Source organism: Dipteris shenzhenensis, chromosome 30, assembly GCF_047967505.1.
Source record: "Dipteris shenzhenensis isolate YYH24624 ecotype China chromosome 30, Dip_SZ_1.0, whole genome shotgun sequence".
Taxonomy (NCBI): Eukaryota; Viridiplantae; Streptophyta; class Polypodiopsida; order Gleicheniales; family Dipteridaceae; genus Dipteris; species Dipteris shenzhenensis.
Window position 1 is genome coordinate 12,627,783 of NC_141625.1, and position 23,897 is coordinate 12,651,679.

Consider the following 23,897-nt stretch of genomic DNA (forward strand, 5'->3'; position numbering starts at 1 on the left):
TTTCTTAGACCCTAGGCTGCTCTATTTGTCAAGGCTGCCCTCTTAGAGCCTTGCTTTTTGCCATCGCTACTCGTCCACTGTTGATCCATATAGATGCCTTAGTTTCACAGCCATGTTTGCATGGCATTGATTTTCTTGGAGGCGCACCTATTGTAAGCTAAGCAGCAAGCTTATTCAAATGACTCTTTTTTCTTTCTACGGAATTCAGAAGCAAATGTTAGGCATCTTACGTAGGCACTTGATTTGTTTGGTCTTGCAGCTGGGCTGAAGGTGAATTTCACTAAATCTTAACTTTTGTCTCTCCGTGAGTGTGATTGGCATCGCCTTGGCCTCTTGCTGCCTCCTTATCAAGTGGTGCATCATTTGGGTTACCCTATTGGATTGCATGTCTTGTTGCCGCCCCGCAAGAGAGACTTTGGGTGCTACAAAAGCTTTTTCATTATCTTGATTATTGGAATTGTCTACTTGGGCGCATTGCATGTTTGCCTTTGGATTGTGCAGTCCATTCTCATGCCATATGTGCAGTGAACTTTGCCGCTTATTCCCTGGTCTTCTCTAGACATTCAAAGATTTATAACCAAGGTTATGGAATGTCTTTGGTGCACCAGACATAATTGTAAGGCACTACTGTCCCCCATCTATTTACAACTCTTCCTCTGTTATATTGGAAGTTTGATCAGGACTCTCAAGGCTATACTCCTTTTCATTTGTAGACCTCTCTGCTCAGAAAGCTTATCATCTCTTGCTTCCACATCCCTGGATTCAACAGTATGGGAAGCTCTTTTGGCATCTTCACAAGCCTCTTGCTTGGTGGAAGGCTTGTCTTCAACACATTTGGAGTAGCAAGCTTCCTCTCAAACAATGGTTCTTTTTGTGGTGCTGTTTGGTAGGGGCATTACCAGTGGGTTCATTATTGGTTGTTCAACGTATTGCTTCCTCAGTCTGCCCCACTTGTTAACATCCAAGGGACTTGTGCTATATCTCTTTTGGGTATGTCCTATTGCTCGATTTTCTTTTTCAAGATAAGGACGGATCTTTATGCTCATTTTCCTGGGATTACTTTTGGCAGACAGTTCTGGTTGTTTGGTCGATATGCTTGTAGACTAGACTATGCTCAATTCTTTTCATGGTTTCGCTTTTGGGCTCTATGGTCCTTATCATAACCATAACATTCCACTGTATGGACATTGTTCTTTTGATGCTTTTCATTTCTTTTGTTTCTCCTTGCTAGGTCTCTCTAGGATGCGCAATTTCTTCGAGACCTTCCTTTGGCCTAGTCGAAAGTTTTCTATCAATGTTGCTATTCTTGAGTAGTAGCTATTCCGCTTGGGAACAGCTATGAATGTACATTCTTCTTAATGAAATGGTTCTTTTACCCTAAAAAAAGAGTGTGATGTGATTGCTCTACAACGTCGATCAGCTTGCAAGCTGATTAGTAGATTCATTTGTTGAGTATATTGATATGTTGAATCCGTGTTATGAGTTCTTGAGCTGTTATGAATTTAAACACTCTTTGCCATCAACTGCCATATTTTACATTTAGTATCAGAGCAGTGCTGATTGGGACTTGAGAAGGTGTTAACTTAACAGGCTGATATAGTTCAAGCATCACCATCGAGGATGCAAGCAGTAGTGTTTCATAACCAGTAGTCTTCAAGAGGTTTAATGGAACCAAGTTCCATACACAGTACATCAAAGCTCGAGTTGCAATGATGAAGAGGGTGTTAAATCTGGAATAGAAAAAAGAATTGGGACTGCCTAGGAGAAACCGAAATTGGATTTGAAGGATGAATGTGCACTAGCATTGATTGCGAAGATATTCGAAATCAAGTTATTGCATCATCTTGATTCCTCCAACATGGCATGTGAACTCATAGACTCTAAAGCATACCTTCTGGGTGAGAAAAGTTAATTAAGTGGAAGGAAGGTTAAGAAGAAAATACTAAATGGGAGCATGTGGGCAAAAGGTTTCCAGATAGTGCATTTGAAAATTTAAGCAAACATTTAAGGTGAAGGAATGTTACATCACCTATAACAGTGAAAGAATGATGATACCTTTAGTGAAGTTGTATGCCCTAGGACTGGCCTAGGAATAGTGAACCATGGGCTAAACTTATGGCTATGAGTTAGCATAGGAATGCGAAGTCATGCCATCTAGGGTGAGCAATAAATGTTAGTTAAGGGGCACCTTAGTCAAAAGACACTTAGGGAGCGAGTACCCTTAATGAAGCCCAATCCACACCTAAAATTAGGGTATGAGGTGGACATGGGGGCAGTAGATCTATAGGATGGATAGGGTAGACAGAGTAGGTTACAGCTGTTACAGACCTCACATTGAGGCTGTTAGCAGCACTTCGGTGCTGTAGATCTGCTCCAGATAGACGCGCCTGGACAGGCGCGCAATAGAGGGCAATAAAGCAAAAAAGAAGGATCTGCCGGTTGAGTCAACCAGTAGACCAGGTCATCTGGGTCAGTGGCTGATCTGGTCGTCAAGATCAGGTTGGGTGGTCAGCCGGTCTGGTTGACAGATCTGGTTGGCCAGATTCGGGGCTGCCTCGCCCTATAAAGGGTGAGGCCATTCCTCACTATTCCTATCCAAGTGAATAGTGAACAGCATCAGCCCCTCTCTATCTCAGTTCTGGCGCAGCCTTCCTTGCTGTCAATGCTGTTTTCCCCAGCCTTTCACTGCAGTTCTGAGTTCTGTTTAGTGCTCTACCTTCCCACATCCATGGATGACAATACTGAGTTCTTTTTTAGGTTCTTATGTGCCATTTTTTCTTCTGCAAATCATTGTTATATGCAGGGTGTTGTTGAGAGTGCGTTGGAGGGAGTTAGTCGTCATTATCCAGGTGCAAGATTTAGCACTTGAAAATATGACATCAGCTCCACAATAACATACTTATAAATCTCCACCAGAGTTTCTTTCCCATGACAAACCCTGGCATACAATTTTCCCATGACATACCCTGGCATACAATTTTCCTTGCCAAGACGTATCTGGCCTGAGGAAAATTTTCCAAATAACAGATTGCTTGAAAATCATGATTTCAGCATACACTGGCAATTCGGCTCTAATCAATGTACTCCATGCTATCCTGGGTGACTACATATCGGATCTTTCAGTGAGAGTTCCATAGAACCCAACTTAACAAAAGCCTGTATCTAAAACAAATTTGTGGCAACATGGCAAAATGAGGAGTAGATGAGTTATGCTTTTCATTTGCATGCACATTCTTCCAATGGACATAGTCAGCCGCATACCTGCCTATCTCACAAGGCCATACAATCAGATGCAGTGCATGCAAGGCTATGTGATATGCCTTATCGCTTTCCATTCCAGGATTTCCGATCTAAGAGAATGATTTTTTATCAGATTTTTGTGACTCAGGGTCACATTTGTCATCGGTGATGTGTTATGTCCATGTAGCCAATCTTTGATTGGTCTGTACTCGTAAGTAAAACCATCAGCTGCAATGTGAGGATCATCCATTACCTCCTGAAAATACACATTGATAAAGCTATAACAATCTTGACTCTGGCAACAGCACCAAATGCTAAACTTCTGTGAAGCTTGACTTCAAAATAAAACCAGCTGATGTATTCCAAAATCAAAGCACCAACTTTATCAGCACTCTTTCCAATTAAACTGCATCAAAAAAATAATTCAAGTGTGCCCTGATATGTTACAAAGATCTACTTTCTTCTTTTCAATGTAAAGTCAAGAATGAAGAAAGATGATACTGTACCTGAAAGATAGGGCAGATAAAAAAGCTTGGAGTTATGGCCCCATTGCATGAAGTCAATGATTGCAAAGTGATTTCACTGCTAGCTGCAGCCTGAGCAACCTGACAAATTTTGGCAAGAACAACAAGAACTTCTGTCTCAAGATCAGGACGAAATCTTCGCTTTGGTTCTGCACACCTTAAACCCAGTTTTGCTAGCTCCAAAGCCTCAGGGAGTGGCCAGTCACCAGCAGACCTATCAAGGACTTCCGTGAGCCTAGAATCATCAACAGCTGCTTCAACCATTTCTACCACCCCAACTGCTTGCTTCCCTGTCAACACCTGGAGAATGACAATTCCTAAAGCAAAAACATCAGAATGAGGGCCAAAAGACCCTGTCCGCAAGTACTCTGGATCCATATATGCAAAGGTGCCAGCAGGTGTTGTCTCTCTGTAGACTGTGACACTGTACGTTAAGTTGTCGGGAATAAACCGTGCAAGTCCAACATCACTTATTTTACTAACAAAATTGTGATCCAACAAAATGTTTCCTGGCTTTAGGTCACGATGGATGATTGGTTCTGGGGAAGATTTATGAAGGAACATCAAGGCTGTGATCACCTCAGAACAGATTCTGAACCTTATGTACCAAGGGAGCGGAGGTGTGCCATCTTTGCACATCAAACGATCCTCGAGGCTGCCGTTTGCCATGTACTCATAAACTATGCATGCTCTCTCATGACATGCACCAAGAAGCGTTACCATATGTGGGTGGCGAATGTGACTCAAAAGCTCCACCTGCCAAATGTAATGTTACAACAATATCAAACTCAGTAGTTCTATGCCCAGTATACACTTGTGTGCATTTTCACATGCATATTTGCAAAAGAATAAGTGCACATGCAAGCTAGCCAAGTAAAAGAATGGGCTTGAGGGGAGAAGTTGAATAACATAAGTGGAAGACAAGAAGTCCATAGTAAAATGGAATGCCCATAAAACTCAACAGCTGAGCCTACTGTTACTCCCAATTGTTCTCTTCCATAACTTGTGCAAGTGCGCGTTTGTGTGCCATGTGTTGATGTTCTTGCATGCAGGACGTACAGAACTCAGGAGGTGTGATAGACACCCCCGAATCACCAATGGAAGGTCTACTCTCATGCTGTTTTTCAGTTTCCTTGATCTCATAGGCTTTTTTTCCTTCCGCAACCTTTAAGTCTCTCTCTCTCTCTCTCTCTCTCTCTCTCTCTTCCAAGAATCCCCAAAGAGGCAAGAATCTGTGAAATCTGCCCAACAAGAGAGAAAATGAGGAGCATACACTCCTTCACTGCAGTGCATACATGCATATCAGGGACAAGTACAAGGAAAGGTACTAGAGCAATGAACTCAGCCTAACAGTCCTTATGAACCCACTAGCCAAGCAACTGGGAGCATACCTTGAGGAAACTCTAGGACACCGTAGAAAATTTTGGATATTACTGATAGGTGGGCCAAGCAGAGAAGCAGGGAGGTGGGGAGAGATAGGGAGGAATAGAAAGAAAGAAAGAAAGAAAGTTTATTAAAGTCTTCGGGAGACCGTGAAGGTCTATGAGACTAAAGATAACTGATACAATGAGCATAACGGTGGCGGTCTCAAAACGGGCCAGCCAACCGTTTCTACAAAAAAGAGGTTATGAAGGACGGTGTGTCTAGTCCTGATACAAAAAATATGTGTCTACCTCCAGATGATACAAAAAAGAAGGGGGGGGCACCAAAAATGGGGCAGAGGGGGGAGATACAATATATATGTGTAGGTGGTGATCGTCAGAGACCAATCATAGAGGGGCCGTCAAATGGGAGGCCAGGAAAAACCCTGCGATAGATGATTGGCCTCTGACGTCACGCGGCCTAGTCAAGCTCGGTCGTCGAGGGCGGCGGATGGCCCTGTGGATGAGGGCAACAGTAACCCCGGTGGGGCGGGCAGAGAGCAGAGATGAGATGTCATGGACCCGGATGTGTGAATCTGTCTGCTGGCGCAGCTGTCGTGGCTCTGGCTCTCGCTCACGTCCGCGTCGTCGGCTAGACTGAGGAGAGGTATCCTGTGACTGGAAGAAATCAGTGATGGGCCGCTGGGTGTCCTCACGCTATGTGCTACGCGTGTCACCGTGCTCGGAGAGAGGTATCTCGGTGGCGAGTCATCTCATGTAAGAAAGCGGCTAGGCATCGCTGATCCGGGAACTGCAGCATGTGTGGGAGGGGGCCGAATTTGTCGCGGAAGAGGCAGTGGTACCGGCCTCGAATGGCATAATAGATAGGACATCTGAAAGCAAAGTGCTCCTCCGACTCGATCTCCTGCAAGTCGCAAAGTAGGCAAAGGCGGCCCTCTCGTGGGATACCCTCTGCGCGTCCGCTCTCGATCCGTAATCGGTGTGACAAAACCCTAAACTGACCGAGGGAGATCCGGAGCGCATGTGGTAGATGAAGCTGTGTGTAACCCGGAGGTGTGATGAAGCCCTCCTGTGAGATCTGGAGGCAGTGTCGGCAGTAGAAGTCGAGCTTCACAGGAAGCTCGGGGTGAAGAAACCATGTTCGCCAGGTGTGGAGCTGGAGCAGATCCGCTCGAATGAGCCGGTTGACCTCATGGTCAGTGGGGGAGAGGGGAGATGGTGGAGCGTCGAGGCTGTACTGAAAAGGAGGCAACCGGTCTAAGTCGAGGCCCAATCGGGTGAACCAACTGGAAAGACGACTATACCAACATCGCTAGTCCCCATCAACGGATAAGGCCATAGAGGAGGATAGGGCTAGCGAAGGTAGGCGGAGGCGACCGTCGGAGGAGGAGCTGAAATCCCTGACTCTGTGTAGATAAGTGATAGCCTGGAAAGCCGCATCGAGCTGTAGGGGTGAGGCGCCGAACTCTGCTAGAATGATTTGGTGTGGTACCGATGGTTTGCTGCGGATCATCCGAGTAAACATCAGTATCTGTAGGCGCTCGACTCGAGCCCACTCTGTGTCTGAAAGGTCGGCTCCCCACCATGGGCTACCGTACATGCCTGCTGGGCGGACCAAAGAATCAAAAAGGAGAGACTTGGTCCGCGGGTCCTGGAAGTGGGAGTGGTAGCACTGTCGCTCCAGCCTGGCAAGAGCGGCGTAGCCCCGGCTGATCGTGGCCTACATGGCCGGGCGCATCGTGAAGATCGGGCCTGAGAAGACAACGCCCAAGTATGTGTAAGAGTCAACTATCTCAACAGGGTCGCCGGTGAAGAGGAACTGATCTCGGTGCATAGAAAGGAGAGGGATAAAATACTAGTGACTATGTAATGATTAATCACCATCAACAATCAAGGAGATTCTACCATAGTTGATTATTAATGTACATAGATCATACATAAATGACACACAGAGAAATTCAACTTGAAACTGAAAGCTCAAAGTTGAAACCAATTACTAGATCGAGATTGTAGAACATACTAGAGCAACGAGTCTATACTCTACAGACTACAAGGCTCTGTGAACCATGGAAGTGACTGCAACTTGAAAGGATGTGTAGAGGGGGCTATGTGGGCTCAAGGGGCAGCAACTAGCCTTAAGATGGAGGAGGTGGCAAGCACACACAAACAAGTGGCAGAGAGATTTTTAGGTACTTTCTCTAATTATAGATATACATTTTAAAAGGAAGGGGGACACATTTGAACTGAACCCCCTTTTTTAAAATTAAAATGCAACCCTACAAAACACACACCCCCCCCCCCCTTCCACGCACCCCCCCAAAAAAAAACAAAGATACAAACTTTTTCTTGTGCACATACCGTATAATGCAAAACGTTGGATGGACAAAAACAGTAGAGCCTAGTCCGCCTTCACAGCCACCCTCGTCCACATTTAAGACAAGTGAACAACACAATCACAAGGTAAAGGGCTTTCATTGAAAATCCTCGTCTCTACACACCTCTACATTCAGCACATACTCTAGCCACATTTCCTCTGGAAGCCAAACAACCTCCAAAAGAACCCAAAGTCTACACAGCTCAAGACAAGTGGACTTCTTCCCTCAACAACTCAAAGAGCAATCAGCTTCAAAATACATCCAACCCACAACCCACATGAAGACTAACTTCATGACTCTTCAAGACATCCACCCACAAGCTGGCCACAGTCAGAAATTTTATTATATCTTCCCCCAGATCATCAACAAACGCTAGAAATGATGCAGCCAGCCATTCTTTGCTCATCTCTGCCTTCAAGCTATAATAGCTACCTCATAGCTATTCTCCTGCTACCCATCTCATATAATAGTGACATCCACGGCCAGCCAGGAGCTCCCCACACATTAGCCTCAACTAATAACCCGTCACCCATCTCGTAAGTGAGATTAAAGTAGCCACACAACCTCTCCACTCGTAGAGCACACATGCCATCGATCAAGACACTCACAGCCTGCTACTTAGCAACGCCATAGCCAAGTCTCTACAAGACTCTAGCAAGAGCAATGGCCCTTCTCTCTAGCCCCATCCGAGTAACTCTCCAAAACAACAGTCATGCCCTCCAACCAAGCTTCCAGCCTCCCACACAAGCAACTGTCCATCCTTCGTGTGAACAGAACTGCGCCACCAACTGCTCTCCGCTCTCTTCTTACACACAATGACCCCATCCATCAAAAGACCTCCCGCCTTCCATAGTAGAGACGGCCACTTTAAAAACCCATCACCCACCTCCTATACACACCATAGCTTCCATTCAAGCCAGCAACTTGGCCGCCTCATCGACCAGCTTCCTACAGCCCTCCCTGTTCGTCACCTTCATGCAATGAAGCCCGTCTCTCGTCGCCCACCACCTCATGCCTGCATAGTAGCAATACTGCTCTTGGCCAGAAGCTCACAACCAATGTCCTAGCAGTTTGTCCTCTGAACCCGAGCTCCCACAAAGTCACTATCCCTTGTCTCAGGATCTCGTCCCCCCACACAGTAGCTTCACCTCGCCAAATCCCATAGAGGCGCTCCCACAATCGATTGCTTGGACTGCCTTGTCTCCCTACTTGCCTACGACACTCTCCTCACAAGAGCCACATGCCTCCATAGTCAAAACACCCCCCCCCCACAATAGTCGTAAGTCCCTCCCATACGTAGTGATTCTTCCAATAAGCACCTCCAGTAGAGTTACGGCCTCCCTGTCGTCTGAGATCCTCCCAACAAGAGCGACAGCCCTCGAGCCAGGTCCCCGAGCCGTTCCCCAAACCATTCCCACAATCAAGACCCCAAGCTCTCCATCAAGCTACACTCCCCCAGTGAGCAGCACGCCCGGCCCCCAAAACCCACCACCCACCCAAAACTTCCGTCCTTCTCTGTGTGTCCACGAAACCTTCCGAAATCCTCTTGCAAGCCCAAGCTCCACGTACGTGACTTCGTCGTCGATCCAGAAGCTCCTCTTTCCTCATCACATAGCCAACTTGCATGCATGGCTTGCCTTCTCTCAAAAATAGCCACGCCATTTTGAGTAGCCACCTCATGCTTTCCTTTTTACCACTCCCAAGTTTTCCCACATTACCTAGACCAAGGCACTTAATGCACATATTCCAACCTTAGGCTCACCTTTTCCCTTGCACATACACTTCAGCAAAGCCTTTAAAGCTTGATTGCCACATATAGCCACACATCCATGACGCCCACACAGAGTACATGAGTGCTCTCATGTCTTCACCACAATACGGAATTCCACTCATGACACTATGAACACTTGATAAAGGACTACTATGATGGACATAATCCACAATCAACACCGTCACACTTGATACCATGCTGTACTCGAAAGTTGCTCACACAAAATCTGATTGAACGCCAACAAGCGCACACACAAGTTGAACATCACACATGTACATATGTACAAGACGAGTTTGGGATTTTCAAAAATCTTCACACAACGTGTTGTACTATGCACTATAGGAACTTCTATACGATAAGGATACTAGAACTGCCTTCATGGTATACATGTTATACATGCATTGATGACGAGTACTTCAAATGCATTGGATTGTTTAAACTTCAAAGGTTCTTCAGACATTCAAATGTCTATAGATGCCTCTTTTGGAAAGGAGGTAAGAAAGTCGTGCTTATTTTTTATGTTGACAATCTAATTTTTACAAGTGATTACAAAGAGATGATTGAGAAAGAGTTCGAGATGACAGACCTTGCACCAATGCACTACTTTCTTGGATTGGACAAGAATGGCATCTTCATCTCACGAAAGAGAGATGCAAGAGGCTTATCCGATAAAAGTTTGCTGACCAGCAAAGACACTAAGGAGATGAATGCAAGCTGTCCAAGGAAGACGTCTCCATTGCTGAAGGTTGATTGGCAGCCTCATCTACCTCTACAATACGAGACCCAACACCAATAATTCGCTTGGGTTACTGAGTTAGTTTTCAGTAGAACCAAGGGAGAATCACTAGCTTGCTGCCATACAAGTTCTTAGGTACATCAAAGGTGCCCAAGAATATGGCATCGGCTACAGCTCAGGAGATATGCTCAATGGTTCTTGTATGTGACTCGGATTTGGCTAGAAATCTCAATACCCAGAGGTCTACTTCTGCGTATTGTTTAATGTTGGCAAGTAGTTGTGTCTCATGGTTGAGCAAGAAGCAACCTACGATTGCACTCTCTTCGACAGAGAAAGAGTATGTGGCTACTGGCATTGCAACATGTGAAACAATATGGCTTAGGCAGATCCCAGATGACATGGGTTCCGGGTAGGATGATTGGACCATCCTACAATGCAACAATCACAGTTGCATACCCATTGCAAAGAGATGCTCAGATAAACAATATTGTGAAGTATAGTATCATTTTTTTCGGGAAACAATCATCATTACAGAGATTCACCTTTGGTATTGTCTGACCAGGGAGAACACGTCAGATATCTTTACCAAGGCACTTAGTCACAAGACTCAGTTGTATACGTTGAAGCTTCTCAACATTGGACCAAAACATAGTCCAAAGTGGACACACTGAGACAGAATGTCGGAGGTCAGTGCTCAACCCTTTGTTTCCCTTCACCATAGCCTAGTTGCTCACCTATAAGACCCCCAAATGAGGAGATTCCATGAGCATGTTGGTTTAGATGAAGGTAAGATGTATGACCATTAGAATGCAGCCATCCATCATCCCGATGAGATGGGCTGCGTGCATCAAGGAGGAGGAAAAGGCAAAAGATCTAATCAAGAAAATGTTTGACTCGTCGCACTCTAGCCTCCCTGCTTCAATGAAACCTAGCCTCTCTGCAGGCTGCAGCCTCGCTTTGAACGGGGGTGGTGCTCAGTGCCACCTCTCCCATTCCCTCCTTGCCCAAACCTACTTGTCAACGGGCGCCGATGTGAAGCCATTTTCCTTTGTTCCTTTTTGGTGGTGCCCTTCTTACCACGACAGTGTTGCGCATCTTCTCCCTTCAAATGCTTTTGATGGCTGGAGAGCACCCCTAGTCGCTCCCTCAGGTTCTATTATGAAGCTGGAGGAAAGCACAAAACTCATTACTCTCCCAGCTCATATTAATTTGTCGTTTCAAATGGAATATAATACTGTTTCTTTGGAAGGAGGAGACAAACGAGGCACAGAGCCACCCGAGATGATTAAGTGGCATCCTTGCCACAGAGACAGCACCCCAATGAGGTGATGTGGCCTACAAAGCTCATGTCACTGTGCATCACTTGTGGGCTGTTGATGTGGCATTCAGCCACGTGTATCGTATGGCACTAGCATGGCAGCTGATGAGGCAGCAGGAATGGCAGTAGATGTTGATGTGGCCATCGGCCTGTCATGTGTCATATAGGGGGTGCTGGTCTGCCTCTTGGTCGACTGGCTAGTAGGCTTCTATACCCTGCCCATCCATGGGCTGTATAAGTGGGAGTTCCACTCCCATATCCATCAAATTCACTTGTCTCCTCCCTCTTATCCCTTAAAGAGAGTAAGAGTTTTCAGGGATAGTGCACTCTTGCACTTCAGTTCCTTCGCCTTCCATCTCAAGAGTTGTGCAAGGAAGGCTATTGACATCCACCAGTAGAGGAAAGCATGGTTTCCAGGAATTGCACTTGTAATGGAGCTCTATCTTCAGCCTGATTGGGCTGTATTGTTACATTTTCAGCCTGATTGGGCTGTATCGTTACCCAAGAGACAGAGCGTGTGGGACACAAGCGATGGGTCTGGCAGGCTTCCAAGCAAATCACACTACACCGAACCACGTCTTTACATTGAGGGCTATCATTGAGGAGGGTCTAGCATAAAGGCAAAGGGTTTATTGTTGCTTTGTGGATTTTTGCAAAGCCCTCGATACTGTACCACAAGCCCAACTTTTCAAACACCTACTTGATCTTGAGTACAATCAAGACATTATCTGGGCAGTCCAAGCGCTATATGAGCGGGTATTAGGTAGAGTCAGGACTTTGACTGGGTGGACAGACTAGATAATGAGCACGATCGGAGTCAAACAAGGTTGTCCGTTATCATTGACCTTGATTGGCCTATACATCGATGAGCTCTAGTCCTTCATCACGACTCTAGGAGTCGTAGATTCATCATTAGTTGGCTCCTTGATTTCAGTCCTACTATATGCAGGCGATGTCCTCCTACTCCCCTCCTCAGTTGAGGATCTCCAACGGCATTTGGATGCATTCCAGTCTTTCTGCTGCGATACACATGATTTGAAGATCAATTTTAGTATAACCAAGTTTATACTCCTCGAGGGGCCGCACACAGAGAGCATTTTACCTTCAACGGGGCTCCGGTAGAGATTGTTGCATCCTACACATACCTCAGTGTTCCGTTCTCATGTTCGATTTTTCATGATGCAACCATCTATGCAGGCCCATTTAAGCAGGGGACATGTCGCGCTAGCCTGACTCAAGCGCTAGTGCTTCCACTTACATTTTCATTATCCTAGAAGAGAGTCACTTCTTTTTTACTCATTTGTCCACTTGACGGGGATGTATGGTAGTCCCTTTTGGGTAATAGACTAGTTGGAGACACACTGGTCCCGCATAGAGAGACTTCAGGTTTTACTTCTTGCTCGGATGATCTGCGGTAAGCCATCAATCCCGCATCAGAGCATATGTGTCCTTCATCACGACTCTCGGAGTCGTAGATTCATCATTAGTTGGCTCCTTGATTTCAGTCCTACTACATGCAGGCGATGTCCTCCTACTCCCCTCCTCAGTTGAGGATCTCCAACGGCATTTGGATTCATTCCAATCTTTCTGCTGCGATACACATGATTTGACGATCAATTTTAATATAACCAAGTTTATAATCCTTGAGTGGCCGCACACACAGAGCATTTTACCTTCAACGGGGCTCCGGTAGAGATTGTTGCATTCTACACATACCTAAGTGTTCCGTTCTCATGTTCAATTTTTCATGATGCAACCATCTATGCAGGCCCATTTAAGCACGGGACATGTCGCGCTAGCCAGACTCAAGCGCTAGTGCTTCCACTTACATTTTCATAATCCTAGAAGAGAGTCACTTCTTTTTGACTCATTTGTCCACTTGACGGGGATGTACGGTAGTTCCTTTTGGGGAATAGACTAGTTGGAGACACACTGGTCCCGCATAGAGAGACTTCAGGTTTTACTTCTTGCTCGGATGATCTGCAGTAAGCCATCAATCCCGCATCAGAGCAGAGTTTGGAGCCCCCTCTACAGCTTGATGTAGTCTTCTAGGTGGTCACTTATCTCCATAGGGCCATGAACTACGCGGACTTCCAGGGCTAGCCTTAACTTCGTCTATGGCATTGGAGGCGGAGGGGCATCAGAGGAGCTAACAGATCTCAGAGGAGGGGTTCATTGAACCACTAGACGACACCCAGCACTAAGGATATCAATGGGTCGGTTCGGGGTATCTTGAGTGGAGGGCATCTCATGCAAGAGATGGATCTGCATATTATGTGATATGCAGGAGACCGAGACATATGATCACTATGCTTTCAGATGAGCTATATGCTATGAAATCCATAGACGGCACCACTATCTTTTCAATTCTTCTTTCAGCCCACAAAGAGAGTTCCTAGCATATTCAGATCAGCAACGGTGCCTATTTTCCTTCTTAAGGCCCAGAAAGATAGAGATCCACTCATATGAGCACAAAGGAGAGTAGATGAGGGACCGGACAAGCCCAGTCAGAGCACGATCATGGATTTTTTCTCTGGTGACCTGTAGCCAGGGACAACAAGCAAGAGATGTAAGAAAGAGCTAGAAGACACAACTTGACAGATCTGACATGAGGGCTGTAGGCATATCCTCTCTCTTCGACGTGGGGAGACAGACCACTGGAGAGACCAGGTCTCCAAAGCTGGGTGAACCTTCAGCTCTGATACCATAAAAATGTGGCAGTGCACACACATGGGTAGAGGTAGACACAATAGGTTGCTAAATATACACCTTTTCTATTATCAATGATGAACCACCATACAATATACACTTAACCCCTAAATAGGATTGGCTGTGGTCCATAGGGACTATTCACTCTCAGACTTAGGTACCCTAAGGCTTCCTTATATGCCTAACCCACTAAACCATATACAAACATATGCCACTTTTAACCTTGGTGGCTCAATTTATTCTCTTTTCCGGAAAAAGCCTGCTCATCTGGACTTGACATCTTGATTTTGGGTATGTTTCAGATATGTTGAGGACTTGATTCATTTTGGAGCTGTATACTATGCCCTTGTATGCCCTCCTCCACCAAAGGGTTCTCTTACAACAGCACGGATGGAACTATACCGAAAGGCATCCTTGCTTTCTCAGAACAAAAAAAGGCCCTCTCTAAAGGGGAAAACTATAGTAGAAGCACAGAAGACATTTCGAGTTACAAGTATTTATATAACACTCTTATGAATTGGCCAACCTACTAAGTTCCTGCCACATATTTGCTGCTTAATTCAAACGCAAGCATCAAAAGAAACATAGTTTCTTTCTATTCTCTCATGTTCAATACACAAACTAGAATAAGCAGCCAATGGCTGGTGTCATAAAAATTCAGAATTTGCATACAACAAGAATGAAACCACTGTATCACAATGAAGTGCATGTACCCCAAAATATACATGTGTTTATTTACTTCAACCTTTATATTTCAAGAGACACAACCCACATGCTAGACTACTTCCACTTCTCTAGAGGCAAAGAACACTTTAGGATGTGACAGGAAAGATATGCAAACATAGGCACAGGAAAGATATCCAGGCTCCAAGCAAGAGCTTATTGACTCACCTCACGCTGAAACTGTTGCTGCCCACTTACATTTGCATGCTTGAGAACCTTTACAGCAACACTTATATGGTGTATTGTCCCCCTGTAGACCCCTCCATACCCGCCCTCTCCTAGCTTTTGATCCTCAGAAAACTTGCTTGTGGCATTCTCCAGCTCTTCAAAACTGTATTCTGTATATTGTCTCTGTGTTCTTCGCAATAATGCAATGACCTCTTGTTTTGCAAAGGCCTCTTGCCAAGCCTTTTCCTCTGCAAATTTTCGCAATCGAATTTCCCTTGCTAGATCTTCCTTCAAGTTTTCAAGCTTAGCCACTGTCTCTTCATATCTTTTCCTTTCTGCTGCTGCCTGTTGTCTGGCAGAATTTGCTTCTGCTTCAAAAGCTGCTGCCTCTCTCTTTGCAATGGCAAGACTTTGCACTGCGTCTTTGCATTTCTTAACTCCCTCAAATGCCGCTTGCAGTGCAAGTTCTTTATCCTTCAATGCAACTTGTGCAACTTGTCTTGCTTGTTCACAAGCAAGGCATAGTTCCTCTCTCTTCCTCATCTCTGCTGCAGTTTGGAGATGAGTTGACTCTAGCTCCCTCAAATCTTTTTCAAGCATTTGTGATTCTTCTTTCCTTTGTACATCACTACCCTTAGCCTGCAAAATTTGAACTTGAACTCATTTGAATACACACAGAATGAAGAAATAGCAATATTTATTAAGAAGAATTTACAAGATAGCAAAATTGAAATATATTTACATTATCAGATGACCAACATGCTTGAGCCTCAAAATTTTAGAAGAAAGAACAGAATGAGATCTCAAAAGGAACATCAGCTGAAGGGCCAACAAGGATGGGTCCTTCGCACCAAATGAATGACAAATGTACCTCACTATTTTTCTTTTTTAAAAATATATCTGCATAAACATTGACGGATATTCACAGATTTGTGAAGTTCCGTCGTTGGAATTCCACCAACAACATTACATGTCTTTCCACCTTTTGAGCTGTTTATGTCGTGGTTATCTTCCCACCTCAGTGGAGGTAGGCTGTCAAGAAAGACCCTATAACTTTCTCCTCTTTAAAGAAGGATTTCCATAAACTCCTTTGAATCTTGTGTTTATGTCACCTTTCTGACCCAGATAAGCCAGCGGGCTGATGAGCGGGTTATGAAGAGGTTAGGCCCTGGTGTTGAATTTAGTGTCTCAGTGGAGACTGGGGTACCTTGTACAAAATCCTAGCTAAAGCTATCAGCCTTCGTCTGCAACTCTTTCTACCATATCTTATCCATGATACGCAGACGGGTTTTGTGCATGGCAGGAGCATCTTTGATAACATCTTCTCATTTTGGGAGGCTTCGGATTGGGCCATGCATACTGGCCACATGCTGGCCATTCTATTCTTGGAATTTAAGAAAGCTTGACAGGGTAGATTGGGGCTTTTTGGAGGGCACACTTACTCACTTTGGCTTCTTAGATGCATGGATTAGAGGGGTGTCAGCCGTCTACAGATCAGCCCACAGCCAGGTTCTTATTGGTGGAGTCAAGGGAGATAGGTTTGAGATTACCAGATCAGTCCGTCAGGGTTGCCTCCTAGCCCCCTTTTTATTCCTTTTTGTGGCTGAGGCTATGAGCTATTACAATAGAGCTCAAGCTGGAATCGTAGGGCTCAGGCTTCCTCTGAGGTAGGAGGATGAGCTCTTAGACAATGAGTTGGCAGATGACATGGCTGTATTTTTGGATGCCACTCCACAGACACTAAATTCATTCAGGACAGCATTGGATTTGTTTTGCATTGCAGCAGGTGCACACATTAATTGGAACAAATCCAATGGCTTTTGGATCAGTGATGAGGACATTTCAGTCTGGGAGATTGACATAGGGTTCACTTGGATTCAAAGGGGAGTCTCCGTCAGATATCTGGGATGCCAGGTTGGGCTGGGCATCTCTCCGGCACAGCAGTTCGCTCCCGTGTTGGAGAGTATCAAGAGGAAACTCATCTTTTGCAGTTCAGTCAGACTTGACCTTGCATCCAGAGTTGTGGTTGTGAACCAGGTATTGTTGGCCACTGCTTGGTTTGTTTGCTCATGTTGGTGCAGATCTAGAGATTGTATCAATCAGCTCATGAGACCTATCAGGAACTTCCTATGGAGCGGTTTAAGATGGCACCTCAGATGTTGTAGCCAGGCTGGCTTGGAAGACCCTCATTCTCCCCACAGAAGGAGGGGGTCTCAATATTATTGACCCAAGCTTGCAGTGTATGGCCTTGCTCTGCAAGTTTGTAGTACGTAGATTGATGCCTGGACAGGAGCCCTGGAAGGATTTTTTCTCATGCAACATTCACTCTTGCACCCCTTCTCATGGGGGAGATTAGTTGGACAGCAGCAGATGGATCTTTACTTCAGCCCATCTCAAATCCCCCCCTTCCCCTCTCATGGCTGCTATTCTGAAAGCTTGGGGCTGCTTCAGAAACACACTTGGCAGAGTTCTACCCACTTCTCGTGAAGAGATTCAAAGGCAGCCAGTCATGTGGAATGACTTGATTTTGGAGGCGCTTGGCAAGCCTTTCTGAGACTTCCAGAGGATCACACACTTTTAGCAGTTGGCCATCTCAGAGGGAGTGCACTCAGGATACAGCAGATACAAGCAGCCATTCCACCAGAGTGGATTGACACTGATGACACACCGCTTACTGGGGAGCGTTCTCAGGGACGGGCATTCCATTACAGGTCATTGCATTGCAGGATGCACATGAGGATACCCTTGTCTTTGATGTTCAATCGGGAGGCAGACTTATCAGATCTTCTGATGATATTCTTTTGAAGGTTGCATTTCAGCCTGTCAAGATTGCAGGATTCATGAAGTGGGGCAGGGATTCACAGTGGTATCTTGACCCTGATCCTATTATCCTTGCGTTGGGGTCTTGGAGACTCTGGCTGTATGGTGGTTCCCCTATCAGATTCTTGCAATGGGACCCAAGGAAGTGGGAATGGATTGATGAGGGGCACCGAGAGAAGAGCTTTTCCTTCTTTCGCTATACAATTAGAAATGCCCAGAGATTTCAGCTCAGCAGTAGAGGTTGGAGGCCCTCCAGAGCACCACATTGGGATAGTTTTCAGATTTCCGCAACTGTGCGGAAGAACTTTTGGCATAGGCTTTGGAAATCCCTCAGGAATAGAAAGATCACTCTTTTCTTTTGGCTTTCTATTCATGGAGGGATTGCAATGAACCTGTGGAGATCCACGTTCGGGGCTGACCCTACTTGTCCTTGTTGTCACATGGCAGTTGAGTCAGTGCAGCATTGCCTTTGGGACTGCAAACAGGCGACGACGATCTGGAAAGGTGTTGCTAGGATTTTCAGCATCTTTCATACAGCACCTTTCTATATGACCTGGGGATCAGTGGCTTGGTTATCTCTTACTAGCCCAGAGGTGTTTTTCGAGGGACATGATCCAGATCTAGCTTTCATTGTACAGCGACATTCAGTGGAATCTTGTTCCCTCCAGGATGTTCCCCTCACTCCTTTCAGAGCTGCTCATGCCTCAATAGACACGTCTTGGGAGATTTTGGCTAGCATTGCAGCTTGGCATATTTGGAGAACCAGGTGTACAGAGGTGATGGAGGGTATCCAGGTTCACCCTTCCCAGACTATGGCCAGTATTTGGACTGACACAGTATACACTCTAATGGCCATTTGGGCGAGCATGCAAGGATCCTCCAAAGCAGCCACTGCCAGGAGAGTTACTTTTTTCAGAGTTTGGAGGGGATCTCCTTTCTTCTCTGAGTTTCCTTCAGGGTTGAGATGGCATTTTCATCCTCCGCCTTGGTTCTTTATTAGCTCACTTTGAGCTGTTTTTTCCTCATGCATTGCATAATGTACTCCCGCATTTGAGCTTGCTCTCGCGGTTTTCATTCATACTTAATGAAGTAATTTTCTTGGGAAAAAAAAAAAAAAAACAAGAGGCTAACCAAAAACTGGAAAAGTGAAAATAATCACAAATCACCAGGGGAGGCATCCAGTAGGATATCCACCACGGTGAGATTATTTGCTTGCAAAAACTGTTGTAAAGAAACCACATCACCATCACTAAAATGAAGGTGTTTTTTACCCTTGTGATTCTTCATGAGATAAGCAGGCACTCGAAATTTTTGAATCACAGGGTCAAAAACCTGCCGCAACCAAGGATGGAAAGAGTCCAAAGAAAAAGTAGAGGCAGGTACCAGATCCTACATGGATGAGGCATCAGTATCCAGTCCAACAGAAGTATCCATATTAACAACCACAGTCTGAGTAGCTTGCTCTTGCAAATCCACAGTTGGTTCCACAAGGCCATCATGAACTCAATCCGAAGAAGAAAGATCCACTTGTTTATATTGCTCTAGCAAATCTGCATTCTCATTACCTGCATTACCTACATCTGAAGGAGATATCCACATGTAACTCAAAAGGTTGTAATTCAAAGACTGGAGAAGGCAAGTGAGACTCCACTCCTTCAAAATGAGACTGCTGAATTGAAACTAGCTCTGGAGGGTCAAAAACATGCACCCCAGAAGAAGTGGAAGCAGCAGAGGAAGAAGCAACATGAAATGGAGGAGATACAGCAAGAGAAGCTTTCCCTTGAGAATGCACCCGTCGCCATTCCTTTTTGTGCTTATGCTGGTCCAACTTACCTGAATGGAGAGGAGGAGAAACTTGAGGGAAAGGCAAACTGTTGTTCATATTGTGAGATTGATGTAAGAGCAAGGGGCAGCACCAAGCGAAGTGACCAAGCTGCCCACATTTATAACACACATTCGGGAAAGAAGCAAACTGCAAATGAATGCCGAAAGGATGCACCATACCAAAGTCAATATCCAAACAGGAAGGTATAGGTTGCTCCATATCCCAGAGTATGCAAACACGGATATCTCTGCTCAAAACTAGGAAATCTTGCTTCGGGAGATGCAAAACCTTCCCCAACAAGGCTGCGATAGAGGAAATATGTGGGAGAAGAGGTACCGGCAATGCTTTTAGAGTAACCCAGACTGGGCAGAAATGCATGAGGTTCTTTGCCAGGTCGAAAAGAGGGTCCCATGGCATAACATATGCAAAAAAGCCTGCACCATGGACCCCTGCCAGATTTACCAACATATACACTGTCTGCACATCAAAACAGCGAGCAAAGTAGAAACCTTTGCCCAAAAAAACAAAGGAAACAATTCGATCAAGACCAACTGCTACAGACGACCACGCGCGCAATTGAGAAGGATTCCAACTTGATGCGCTTGAAAGAGACTCTTAAAAAGTGATTCTGGAGAGAGAGCCCGATTCTTCACACAACCGTTGAAGCAAATCCTGTTGTAAAGATGAAGCAGAAGAACTACCATTATCAAGCTTAAGAGCTTTGTTAGGCTGAGAGGATACGGAGAAGGAAACCCGTTTCTTTTTTATGATAGAGGTAGCGGGATGCGACCAAAATACAAACGGAGCATGGAGACGTAATGAAACAAACGTGGCGGCGGCTGATGAAAAGTTTACAAGACCATCTAAAGCTTGCAAGGGACAGGTTAAACTGCAACGAAGCATCTGAAGGTTGTGAAGGAATTGCAGAAAGCTGCAAAGGAACGGAGGCGGGCTAGAGCGAAATGAAAGAAGGCGAAATGGACGCGGGCAACGAAGGAGCTGGACCATTGAGCTCCATCTCTCCTTATTTTATATTTACACCTTTATGTACACACACACACACACACTTTTTTTTTAGTGATTTATTATATTACAAGAGTAGCACTCTCAAAACGAGGCAGCCAAAAGTACATCAACTGAAAATCCCAGTATATGCTAAATATACATCATGATCTATGCAGTGCGTCTACAAGCAATCAAAGAAGGATTGCTGCAAAGAACGCTTAAAAAAACCAAACAAGGAAAATATGGGATCACCAAAGACTTTACAGTTCCTATCTGTCCATAAAGTCCAGAGTGCCCAATAGCGAATCCAAACAAAGAAAAGATGAAACTCTGGTCTGGGTGGATGAAAACCAAAGAGCCAAAAAAACTTCCCAAAAAGACTAGTCGGGAATCTCACTCGCAGGCGCTGGCAAAGAAGATCAATGAACTCATGAGAACATGGACAAAAGCAGAATAAATGAGGCACAGTCTCCTGAGGACTCAAGCATCTGTGGCAACGAGCAGGAGTAATGTGTCTACGGGCCAACATCTGTCCAGATGGAAAATTGCCCTGAAGCACTCACCAGAAGAAAACCTGTTGTCGAAGAGGAGTTTTGTAAGCCCAAAGCTGCTTTAATCTCTTTCTCCACCACTTGGCTGTGCGATGCATTTGCCAAATAGAATTAGCTTTCTCTGAAACCCAAGGTTGAGGCAAAAGGATTTTATACAATGCAGGCACCGTAATCTGAGATAGCCTCAAAGGGCGAGAAGAGGACCCTGGTGAAGTCAAAGTCCAATCCTCCAACCTGTCCTGAAGTTCCAAAGGAGGAATCGAAACAAAAGGCAAAAGTATATAAGCAATTTGTTGCCACAAAGCACAATAATGAGAGCCCAAGCCATACCGTGTAGCTACCAGAGAAAAAGATAGCATAGAGCCATCATCAGCAATAGAAGTGATAACCTTAAAAGAAACAAAATAGGAACGATGAGGTGCCTGTAAAGCCAGTGGAGATTGAAAAACTGTCGATCAGTGAATGCTTTCAGCTCGCAAAGAATTACCGAGTAAAGATTATCGACCATTCCATTCCAAATGAGAGAGGACGTGCTTCCAATCAAGAAGCAAACTGGAGACCAAAGGGCAGCCAAGCAAAGTGCCATTGATGCAACCAAATAAGAAATCCCAGTAATTGATTTGCCAATGACCAAAGGCAAAAATATTGATATGTGTAACTAAAGATCTAATCATAAGAGCCCAAGGCTAATCACCTTGCAGAAATTGCAACAACATTTTTCCCCTGTGAGCAAGGATGTGCACCTAGATATTCATGATGTTCAAACCACCATGCATCTTAGGAGAACAAAGTTGATGCACTAAAAGCAGTCTAATACTTTTTCTGCCATGTTTGGAACGCCAAAAATTTTTCATAATGGCAGACATGAAAGAAGCAAGATCTGCCTTGGTGAACATGATCAAAGGCAAGTAAAATTGAATATATGCCACAAGGATGGATTGTACTATCTGAAGCCGAACATGCAAAGGCCAGGTTACCAATTCCAATATTCTAGCTTTTTTCGAAGCTTAACCATCACCCAATTAGTTTGTTAACGACGAGTGAGACCCCACCCCAAAGGGTAACCAAGATGACGAACAATCTAAGTGGGTGGAATGATTTCCCCGGGCCACAAAAGACTATGCCAGTCTTTAGAATGCAATGGGAGCAACTTGGACTTTTGAAAATTTACATGAAGACCAACTACCAAACCATAAACAGAGAGAGCCTGCATCAAAGCAGAAAGATCATTCTGCGTATTCTTCGGGGTAAAGAAAGAATCATCAGCATAAGCTTGAGCAACCATGGTGCGATTTGCATCCAATTCAAACCATGAAGGGAGCCTGTAGCCACGAGATGATCAATATATTGAAGCATAGGATGGGTAGCAATGGCATACAATAAAGCACTAAGGGGACATCCCTGACGGACCGAACAACAAAGAGTCCACTCATCAGAGAGATCTCCAGAAAGAATGCAAGCTGCATTGATGTCCCTATAAAGCCAATAAATAATTTGCTGCATTTTTATTCCAAACCCCAAAGCTCGCATTGTTTGCGAGATGAAATCCCATTGAACTGTATCAAAGGCTTTTGCAATATCCGCCTGTAAGAGCAAAACATCCTGATGTGTGTATTTGGCATATTCAATCCCAACATAAGCATTGGCAATATTATATGTGATATGCCTACGGGGAACGAAGCCATATTGTGAAGGATGCAGCCCATCATGCAAATAACCTTTAATACGATCCACAACCATTTTGGCTATGATCTTGTAAATAACTGGCATGAGCGTTACTGGTCTCCAATCAATGAGCAAATCACATAACTACTTTTTTGGAAGGAGCTTGACAAGTCCTTTTTTCCATGACATAGGCATTTGCTGATTTTCCCAGGCTGAATTAACCATTTTCAGCAAAGTCTGCTTGAGGATATTCCAAAAAGCAAGAAAAAATTCCACAGTGAGACCATCCCATCCGGGAGATTTCCATCTGCCACAGGATTTAACAGCATCTGACAATTCTCTTTTAGTGAAGGGAATTTCCAATTCCAAAGCCTGAGCATCAGAGAGGATGGGATGGACATGTTCCAAAAGAAGCTGGCGGGCAGACACAGCCTAAGGAGAAAGAATGTCCACATGCCCAAAATGAGATAAAAAGCGCTGCACACAAAAAGCAGCAAGCTCTGAGCGAGATGAGGACCAAGAACCATGAGGCATCTGGATCTAGAACATGCTTCCAGTCAAGAAGCAAGTGGGAGACAAAAGGGCAGCCAGGCAAAGTGCCATCAGTGCAGCCAAAAAAGAAATCCCAATGATCAAGTTGCCAATGACCAAACGCAGAAATACTGATATGAGTGACCAGAGTCCTAATCATAAGAGCCCAAGCCTGATCACCTTGCAAAAATTGCAGCAACATTTTCCCCCTGTGGGCAAGAATATGCACATGAATATCCGTGATGTTCAATCCACCATGCATCTTGAAAGCAGCCTGAGACTTTTTCTGCCATGTTTGGATCGCCAGAAGATTTCCATAAAGACAGACATGAAAGATGTAAGATCTGCCTTAGTGAACATGATCAATGGCAAGTAAAATTGAATATATGCCACAAGGATGGACTGCACTATTCGAAGACGAACGTGCAAAGACCAGGTTGCCAGTTTCCAATACTCAAGCTTTTTCCGAAGCTTAGCCAAAACCCAATCGGTTTGTTGTCGTCGAGTGAGTTCCCACCCCAAAGGGTAACCAAGATGATGAACAAACTGAGTGG

The 23,897-nt window shown here is 45.0% G+C and overlaps 1 protein-coding gene across 4 annotated transcripts in view; it reads right to left on the reverse strand.

Annotated features, from left to right (window-relative positions):
- LOC147881734 (U-box domain-containing protein 52-like) overlaps positions 1-23,897 on the reverse strand; it is a 102,561-nt gene that overhangs the window by 16,098 nt on the left and 62,566 nt on the right. For all 4 annotated transcript variants that reach the window (XR_015543963.1, XR_015543962.1, XM_087401811.1 and 1 more), the window contains exons 7-9: positions 14,947-15,585; positions 3,747-4,520; positions 3,262-3,496 (exon numbers count right to left, since the gene is read on the reverse strand). Coding sequence is in view for 2 of the 4 variants with exons in the window: in XM_087401811.1 (XP_087257937.1) it covers positions 3,308-3,496; positions 3,747-4,520; positions 14,947-15,585 (1,602 nt within the window). In the remaining 2 variants the exon portion in view is untranslated. The remainder of the gene's footprint in view (positions 1-3,261; positions 3,497-3,746; positions 4,521-14,946; positions 15,586-23,897) is intronic.